The sequence below is a fragment of the Primulina huaijiensis genome, unplaced genomic scaffold (assembly GCF_012295235.1).
Source record: "Primulina huaijiensis isolate GDHJ02 unplaced genomic scaffold, ASM1229523v2 scaffold39093_ERROPOS115441, whole genome shotgun sequence".
In the NCBI taxonomy this organism is placed as follows: domain Eukaryota; kingdom Viridiplantae; phylum Streptophyta; class Magnoliopsida; order Lamiales; family Gesneriaceae; genus Primulina; species Primulina huaijiensis.
In genome coordinates, this window is record NW_027359180.1 from 105,518 (window position 1) to 115,441 (window position 9,924).

General features: G+C 34.8%; 1 protein-coding gene across 1 annotated transcript; it reads right to left on the minus strand.

Moving 5' to 3' along the window:
- Positions 1–7,326: 7,326 nt before the first annotated feature.
- Positions 7,327–9,918, minus strand: LOC140968991 (importin subunit beta-1-like). Its single transcript, XM_073430207.1, has 2 exons — positions 8,648–9,918; positions 7,327–8,564 (listed from the first exon to the last, which is right to left on the minus strand). Exons 1-2 carry the CDS (start codon positions 9,823–9,825, stop codon positions 8,366–8,368), a joined length of 1,377 nt encoding a protein of 458 aa, XP_073286308.1. The 5' UTR covers positions 9,826–9,918; the 3' UTR covers positions 7,327–8,365.
- Positions 9,919–9,924: the final 6 nt, after the last annotated feature.

The following is a 9,924-nucleotide window of genomic DNA, read 5'->3' on the forward strand; positions in this document are numbered from 1 at the left end:
TTCTCCACATAAAATAAAACATGTGGATAATTGAGTTGTTTGAATTGTGGTATTTTATTTTAACCATTTGACCAAGTAGTTTGAGAGATATGGTCAAAATACTAGAGCATGGTAAAACTGCCACTCCTTTGGTAACTTTGTTTGTTGCTTAATTTGATCCCAATTGTGAGAAGATTTTTATCTCATGCTTGTCACCAATATTGTAGATATTATCATCAACTTTCTACAGGTCCAAGAATCATCTTAATCCCATTTGCAACGCCAAGTTTATTCTTGTTTTATCGAACCTGTAAAAATAGTAAAAACTTATAATTACACAACAACTTATTTTTTATACAATTTATTATAAAACATATAATATTTAAACATTTAATAAAACAAAAACTATAAATTTATATTATAAAACATTTATTTAATGTATAATTTTTATATTTATCAATGATTACATTGTATTTCTTCAAGAACATGAGGCATCACTACAAGAAAAATGATTTTCTGCAGCACGTCATCAACAGCGTGCATTAAAAGCACGCTGCGAATATTTCTTTTAACGGCGTGCACTCATATGTGCGCTGTTGATATTATTGCACTTGATAGTATCAACGGCGTGCTTAAAACGCACGCTGCGGATATTACTTATCCGCGGCGTGCTTTAAAAGCACGCCGCGGATAAGTAATATTCGCAGCGTGCGGTTATGTGTGCCGTTAAAAAATTATATAAACGACAACGTGTATGTGAATGTGCGCCGTTAATATTTAGCGACGGTTTTTGAAAACCGACGCAATATTTATATTAGCGACGGTTCCTTTCTAACCGTCGCTAAATTAGCGACCGTTGTCGTCAAACCGTCGCTAAATTCAAATTAGCGACAGTTATATTTTAACCGTCTCTAATAGCGACGGGAAACGTACGTCGCTATTAGCGACAAATTCAGAATCGTCGCCATTAGCGACGGTTTAATAAAAAACCGTTGCTAAACGCGACGGTAAAACAAAACCGTCGCAAATTATCTTTAAATACAACCAGTCGAACCACATTCTACCACAACACTCCATAACACTTAAAATTTTTCTCTCTCGAGCAATTTAAATTTCGATTTAAGGTACGTTTTTTTGTTTCAATTTTTTTTTAAATTTAGATTTAAGGTACGTTTTTTTGTTTCAATTTTTAGTAAATTTTTAAGTGTTAGTTAAGAGGAATATTGTTATTATAGTGTACGTTTTTTTTAAGATTTATTAAATTGTAAACGTAATTTTTTTTTATTGTAATTACAAGATTAGCGACGGATTTTATTTTAATTCGATCGCTAATTAGCGACGTGATTTTGAAACACCGTCGCAATATAGCGACGGTGTTTTAAAATAGTCCGTCGCTAAATAGCGACGGAATTAAAATAAAAGCCGTCGCTAATATTAGCGACGGAATGTTAAAACCGTCGCTAATTAGCGACGGTTATGCTACGACTATCAACAGCGTGCGTATGCGCGCCGCGAATAATAGTTTATATTAACAACGTGCTTATGCACGGCGCGGATAATCTTGAACTTTCAATAGCTTTCAACTTTGCAGCGTGCAATGTGCGCCGCGAAAAGCGAATTTACGCGCTGCGAAAAGCCATTTTGTTGTAGTGCATACATTGTACTGGTGGAGAATCCTATCAACTTCTATCAATACATTAAAAGTTATAACTCTCAAAAGTGGTATGATGCCATGAATAAGGAGATAAAGTCTATGAAGGACAATGACGTATTGGATCTTGTCCCATTTTGAAAAGGTATGAAGCCCATTGGTTGCAAATGGATATTTAAAACCAAGAGATTTGAAAGACAATGTGGAAAGATACAAGGCTCGTCTTGTCGCTAGAGGCTTTATACAGAAAGAAGATATTGATTGTAAAGAGATTTCTCTCTGATTTTTTTTTTTGAAAGACTCTTTAAGGATTCTAATGGCTTTGGTGACACATTTTGATGTTGAGTTTTATCAAATTGATGTAAAGAATGTGTTTCTAAATTTTTACATTGATGAAACGATTTATATGGTGCAACCAGAAAATTTGGTGTCCAAAGACACAAATAATATGGTTTTCAAATTAAAGAAATCCATCTATGGGCTCAAGCAGGCTTCTCGACAATGGTATTTCAAATTTCATCAAATGATGATCTCGTTTGGTTTTGAGAGAATTTTGTCGTTGATTGTGTGTACCATAAGTTCAATGCAATTAAGCTTATTTTTCTGGTTTTATATGTTGATGACATTGTGCTCGCTAGGAATGAAATAGAATCATTGCATGACATCAAGAGATTTCTAGCTAAGAATTTTGAGATGAAAGATTTTGGTGATGTATTTTTTTACTGGGTATCCAGATACATCGGTACCTTTCTCGAGGTATTCTTAAATTAACTCGAAAAGCTATATCGAGAAAGTTTTCAATCGATATGGGATGCAAGACTCTAAATCAAAGGATACCCTTGTGGTTAAGGGAGACAAATTTAGTCTCAAACAATACCCCAAGAATGATTTGAAGAAAATGAAATGCAAAAGATTCCCTATGCATATGCAGTTGGGAGTCTGATGTATGCTCAAGTTTGTACACGTCCAGATATTGCGTACGTGACAGGAATGTTGGGACGATATCTAAGTAATCTAGGAGTAGAACATTGGAAAGCAGTCAAAAGAGTTTTATGATACCTACAAAGAACAAAAGATTACATGTTCATATATCGAAGGTTAGATTAGCTTGAGATCATTAGGTATACTGACTCCGATTTTCCTGGATGTCAAGATAGTATGAAATCTATGTCGGGCTACATCTGTCTCTTTGATGTAGGTGTCATTTCTTGGAAGAGTGTTAAACAATCTCTTATAGCCTCTTCCACCATGACAGCTGAGTATGTAGCGTGTTATGAAGCATCCAATCAAGAAATATGGCTGCAAAATTTTATCACGTGACTTCACATTGTTGATGGCATTGAAAGGCCACTAATAATATATTATGTTAATAAATTTGCAGTTATGTATTCCAATAACAATAGGAGCTCGATAAAATCAATATATATTGACGTCAAGTTCCTGGTTGTTAAAGACATAATTCAGAGTGGAAAGTTGTCTGTTAAGCATATCGATACAAACTACATGGTTTCGGATCTACTTACTAAGGGACTATCACCCAAACAGTTTCATGAGCACACTGCTCGTATGGGTGTTATGTCAATTGAGGAAATTCAGTTTTAGTGAGAGTTTGTTATTTTAAATGTTTTCCAGTTGTAGACATTTTCAGTTACAGTTATGTAAATTTATTTTCTGCAGAAATACATTTCAAATTAATTCATACACTGAGTAGGGTTTAAAGTTTGATCTCAATAAGGTTAAAGGAGAACCAGTTGGAAATAGGCATGTTATGTTTACATTGCATGATATTTTCATGTTATACATCCACTTCATGATCCATGTCATTCAATTGTGTTGGCACATTGATGAGTCTAGTTACCTTGATTGTACCAAAAATTGCTTTGATCCTATGTTGATGTGATTGATGGACCAGATTGGTTATAGATACATATCGGAACGACAACATTTTTGATCTCATAAGGTTATAGATGCATATTGGATCAATTTTATTTATACTAGGAAATGTATCGTATATTCTAAACAGGTTACTAGTCGAACCAGCCGCCTAAAATAAGGATAAATATTGTTTGAGTTTGAGACTAGCATATGTGATTTAACGTCATGTTTCATTGGTTTGAGCATGGAGATGTTAATTCATACAGATGAGCGATCATATGGTGATACATTGAACAACCGTCCCTCTGAATGTCCAAGATGTTATCACTTATCGAGTGGAATAGTCTGTGACTATAGTTATACACCATTAATCATTTGACTTGGAACAATGTAGATGCTCTACGTACTAGCATGTACTTTGATCCGTTTACCGACTACATTGAGGGTCAAAAGGTGGTGAGGTTGGGTGTAGTTTCAAAATACGTAGGATCCAATGCATTATAGTCTAGGATTCACCGCTCGCCTACGGAGGAAGATATCATATGTGTTATGATGAGTTAATAGTGCATGTCTACCTAAGTTTCTCTCATTTTCTCTTCTTCAAACAAAAATTTGCCAACTCAAGATTTTGGAGAAAAATTCGGCCACTTCCACCCACCGCCGCCGGATTTCTGATATTCGGGCGATCCAATCTCGACGCAAATTTTGTTTAGATCTCTAGTGCATCTGTATGGGGAATTCAATCTTTGATCGTGAACCTTATTTGACGATCATAGAAGAAAGAAGATTTGTTCGTAAGGATTTACAAGGAAGATGAACTTCGCTAATCTCGGACTTGGTGTCGGCGCAAGCGTAAACAAATCGAAACACCCTATGAATGTTTTAAATTATATGACGCATAAGGAACGTTTTGAACGTCAAAACAAAAAATTTTAACTTTCAATACGTCTTGCATGCGAGAAAACAGTACTCTAAATTGAAATTTTCATTTAGAGAGGATAAAAGAATAGGAATTTCCTATATGACTTTATATATTACTTGGCATTAAGTGGTGCAATGTTGATCAAGGTTTAATGTTCGATGCACTAATTACGACTTTAAACTATCTGTTTCCACGATGTCTCAATCTGTTGGTTAAGGGTAAACACATATTTTTATTTTAAAAAACACATATATCATTTATGCAAATTAATATGTATGGATGTAAAAAGATAAATCAGCGACCTGAATACTATCTAATATCTAATTCTTTCAAGATTAATTACAATATCAAGAAAGGAAAACAAAAAAAAAAAAAGGGAAAAAAAAATTTAGAATTCGATACGACTTGATGCCATTTTGCATCACTATTCACTATGCATGTTGGCCCCGAAATGCTTGAAATAGGAGCATATTGATACAGTCAGATGATTTTAAAGAATTTTGGCACATTAAATTATTTTTTTTATCTAAATTTGAAAATATGAGAGTTGCAATAACTTATCAATTATTTGTTTATGCTCCGTTTAGACAATTTATAAAAGTGTTTTTTTTGTTAAAGTGTTTTTTTATTAAAAAAAATATAAAATATTTTAAAAGTTGTTTTAAGAATAAATATGTGTGTGGACAACTATTATATAAGAAAGTTTTTATAGTTAAAAATAATTAATAAGATGGACAACTATTCTATAAGAATATTTTGATTATAATTTTATTTTTTCTCATTTTTACCCATTTGACCTAGTTTTTTCGTAATTTAAAATCATCAAAAAAATACATCTCAATTATTTTTAAAAAATTATATTTTGAGAAAAATTTTAAAATATTATCATAAAAATCATGTCCAAATATGTTCTTTAAATTTTTTCACTTATAAAACATTAAAATCGTTTTAAAATACTTATCCAAACAGAATCTTATATTAAAAAAGAACACAAAATAATTCAATGACAGACACAAGCATACATAGAAACTCAAAGAACTCATTATGAGATTTTAAAGAACAAATAATGAATGAATAAATAATAACATAAAAAAACGTCTATATATGTTTGAAGGCATTCTTCTATAAGTAGAGGAATCACTAGGCTTTTAGACAACCACTCTTTTGAAAATACATTTGAAGCATTATAAAAATTTTAAACAAAAATATATGTTCAAGTAGCATATCTTCAATCAGTGTGAATTATTCTAGAAACAAAAGATCCTTGTTCATTGATGCAATAAAGCTCCCAAGGAATTAAAAACTGCAAAATTATTACAGGCAATTCTTCAATCTTGTACTCCATTAGAAATCCACTTGAAATGAAAAACATTAGATCTGGATTTCATGAATTTCTCAAGTAAAACAGATAGTAATCCCTGCAATACATTGCCAAGGCTGTTGTTCATCACACGTACCAAACGAAACCTTAATGGTAAATTTGATTCTAGCTGAAGATTAGTACTTGCTTACTTAGATCCAACATCTCATGTGGCAACCACATTGGCTGTGGACTCTGCCCTTCTTAGTGCACATTAGCTTTATTCATTTTTGTAACATGATCTTTAAAGTTTCTCCAATTCCATTGGCCGTGTTGCGTTAACACTTATATTTGCCTTGGCAGTTTGATGCAAACTAAAAGATCCAAAATAGAGAAGAAATCAATATTGCTAGCATCATTGTTGGATATCTTCCCATCCACAAAGTCAAAACAAACAACTATCCATATGAAATTACGTACAAAGTAAAATTAGCTTGTCATGGTTCTAAAATATTGCTTACAAAAACATTTTTTTTAAATGTTTATCAGATTCTACGTACAATTTCCAAACATTTCATTTGCTAAAAACTTGAAATCACTTAAAATAAAATATTACAAAATCCACCCCTAAATGATACACCTTGCTGTTTCATGTCGATCTATGGGAAGTGGGAAGTAGGAAGCGATTGATGTTGTTGCTGCTGCCTTTTCAGTAAAGACTAACTCTCAATGTGGTGCATGCTGTTCATAAGGAATATTTGGCAGGATATTCTTGGCTTTCGACTTCATTATCTGCCGACTATGGTCATCATTCTAAAGTTGAATCGCGGAAAACCAAATCTCGTAATATCTACGAGTAACAGCTAATCGTGCACAAGGACACCCACCATCTCATTCTCTTCATTTATGCAGCATCTCGATTTCTAATATGCCAAATCTAACCCCTTACCCCAACACCAAGAAATTAGCCAAGCATTGGAATAAAAATTTCTATCTACCATCATATGTGGTTATTTTTTATATTGTGCAAAAATTGAAACTTAAAGCTCAGACAATTATATAATAATAATTTAAAATTTTGAATCACATCATGATTATGCAATTAGTGTAAAAACTAAGATTACACGATCATTTCACAGTAGTTACAAGCTAGTGCAGTTGGGATTTTGCTTTCGTATAATGTATAGCAAGCGCTCAGATTCTGATCGACCAAAAATTCACCATCAAAAACAAGAATCTGAATTAAAATAATGATATAAAAAATATTCATTAAAATACCTTTTTTTTAAAAGAAAATCTTCAAAATAAATTTGAAGGGTTAATGTAAAAAAATGAAACGATGAAACAACAACTGAAATAAAACATACTGAAATTTGAACGCGCGGGACAACGGATAGGATATGGAAAGCACCATTTAACTAGTGAAAAGGTTGTATACTTAGAGGGAAACTACCAAAATACGTGAAGCGCATTGGCAATTGGCCCTACACTTCAAAAGCCATGATGGAAGTTAAATACAACTTGGGAATTGTATTAAAGAATCCGTGGCCAAACTATGCAGATGGATTCAAACCACAACTAGTCTCAATAAAACCTATAGGAAGAAATCCAATGCTACAGCAGTTGAACAAATATGTAATAATGTAGGACATATCCAGTTAACAAACATGACCATTTCAAAACTGCCTTTACATTGGAAAGCAAAAACAATGAGCACCATACAAGAGAAACCAAATTCCACATGTCCATCGACACAAGATTATACATAAAGAGATGAAAATTACAAGGCAAGACCGCAAATACATTGCCTCTTAGACAAAAGTGGTTCTTCGATTGTATTCTCGATCTTTCTGATGTCATCACATTTTCATGACATTCCAATAATCCAGGTCTTAAGAGTGCTTTGAAACAAATTATATTATACATTGAAAAAGGAAAAATTAAAGAAAAAATGTACCTTCAACGGGTAGAAAAGAGCAGCAACCTTGGGCTCATGCATGGGTGGTATTTTTAAACTCAAACGACCTGTGAAACTGAAAACTTAACTAAAAATGCATATGACATATGCCCTAACTGAAATAGGACGACATCACCCCATGTGAATTAATAATGCAGCCTGACCTTGAAAATCGATGATTTGGACCGACACAATACAACAGACTGAAATTAAAAAAAAAAGTAAAAGATGTATGGGCAAATAATTCTAAGATGAGAAAAAGGTGGCAGGGTGGCTGTCTTCAAGTATCATGTAAATCAAAGTCGAATTAACAGTCTGCAAGCAGGTAGCATCAGACTGACATGGGGGCTTAATTAATACGAACACCGATATAGACGACCAGCAATCAGTTGAAACAAATGTTCAGCACGATAACCATCTCTCTCTTCTCCAACTGCAATCCCCAAGACACTCACTCATCAATCCTTCAAAAAGTTCTTTGAAGCAACTGTAGCCAATTCCTCCACTATGGCAATATAAATGAACCCGAGTCCCCCTGATGCTGATGCATGAGTTAGTGACAGCAAAAAGGAAAATGCTTCCGCTGTCCATGATGGCAACGACCGACGTGACACTTCGACCCCGACTCGACACGAGCATATGCATGAAGATTTAAGTTATATGCAACAAGTGGACAGAAACTCAAACAGATATGGCACGACTAATGGCCATCCTCGCCCACTCAGCAGATTCTTTAATCAAATGGTCATCTGAAGACAAGCATTCATTTAAAAAGTCTTTGCTTGACAGAGACTGCTGAATCAAAGAACCCGCATTACTGCCCAAAGTATCAGCTAGATCTCCAAGGACTCCTATTGCAGTTTTCATCACGACATCATCCCTGAGATTGATAGAAAAAACAATTAGATAACAAAATAGGAAATCTGGATTTGAAAATCCATAATAAAGAATAGAGATACTCACATATCTTTCTCCATGTAAATGCTGTCCAGGAATTGCAGAATGTGAGGTGCGTATGGAATCAGAAGTTGGGTTTTAGGAGAGTTCTTGAAGCCCTGAAATATCCCAGAATATGCCTCTAAAATTCCATTCCTTAAAAGGTTAGTATATTCTAACATTTCATCATCAACACCTGATGTGTGGGCAGACAACTCTGCAGCACTCTGCAACATCGGCATGGAATACATCAAATACTTCTCAAAGTTCTCTCCAATTGCCAGAGCTATGTCTCCAAAGCATGAAAAGATTGGAGGCTTCACAGACCGGTGCAACTGGTTGCTTGACAAATCTTTAAGAAGCTGGGTCATTATTCCATCACAATAAGGTAAAATAGCAGCCTCCAAAGCCCTGCACAAGTCCCCCACAACACCAACGGTGACAGCACATACTTGATATTCCTCAAAATTCTGAAGTCCCGTCTCCAAATACTTATAAAAATCTGGTACGTACTTAGCAAAGTTGTGACCTATTGCATAGGCAAGGGCACCAATGGCAAGCATTGCTTCTTCGTGAACAGTGGCGCTTCTACTAGCAAAAACTCGTAGAAAAAGATTCATTATCTGATCTGCATACTGCATAAAAGCATACTTGGCCGGTTCCGATGCACATAATTTCTGGATGATGACCTGCAAGCACCCACATAGAAGGCCTTGTAATTCGTTCTGCTTCTCTCTCTCGTCAGAAGAGAGTTTCTGTGCTTCGAGAGTCTTGTGAAGCTCGGTCATGAGTACTTGAACTAGTTCCAACACTAAGTGAGCCGTTTCATCAGATGAACACCTTACTACTTCATTCAGGGTCTCATAGGCAGCTGTCCTGAGTCGAGACTCGCCTGCATCTTCTCTGTGGGTGACAATGAGAAGGGACTGAACAATTTCCTGGAAATAAGGTGTCAAAGGTGATGTTGTGCCCACGTCCTCGTAACCTTGAGCTAAGAAATAGAGAGCACCACATGCTTTCTCGGAGACATTAGGAGCATCTTTCATGCTCTGGAGAAGAACTGTGATAATCTGTTGGCAGATTGCTGGGGTAATGATAGGAGTCTCCACAGTTGAACCATGAAGAAATTCAAATATTCTTCCCAGTGTCCACGCAGTTGTATCCTTAACATGGCTATTTGGATCATTAGTCAAAGCAGTGAGCATGAAACTTAAAGCAACATTGACAATAGGATTTAGCTTGTCAGGTGAAGGTCCTTCTAATACGGAACCAAATGCATAAGTGGCAGCTTCTCTCTGCCTCCA

What these genes read in the sequence shown, in the direction of transcription:
- LOC140968991 (XM_073430207.1), bottom strand. Translation starts at nt 9,825, where the DNA reads ATGCTCACTGCTTTGACTAATGATCCAAATAGCCATGTTAAGGATACA. An exon ending in ATTTACATGGAGAAAGATAT is followed by an intron (nt 8,565 to 8,647) that starts GTGAGTATCTCT and finishes TATCAATCTCAG; the next exon opens with GGATGATGTCGTGATGAAAA.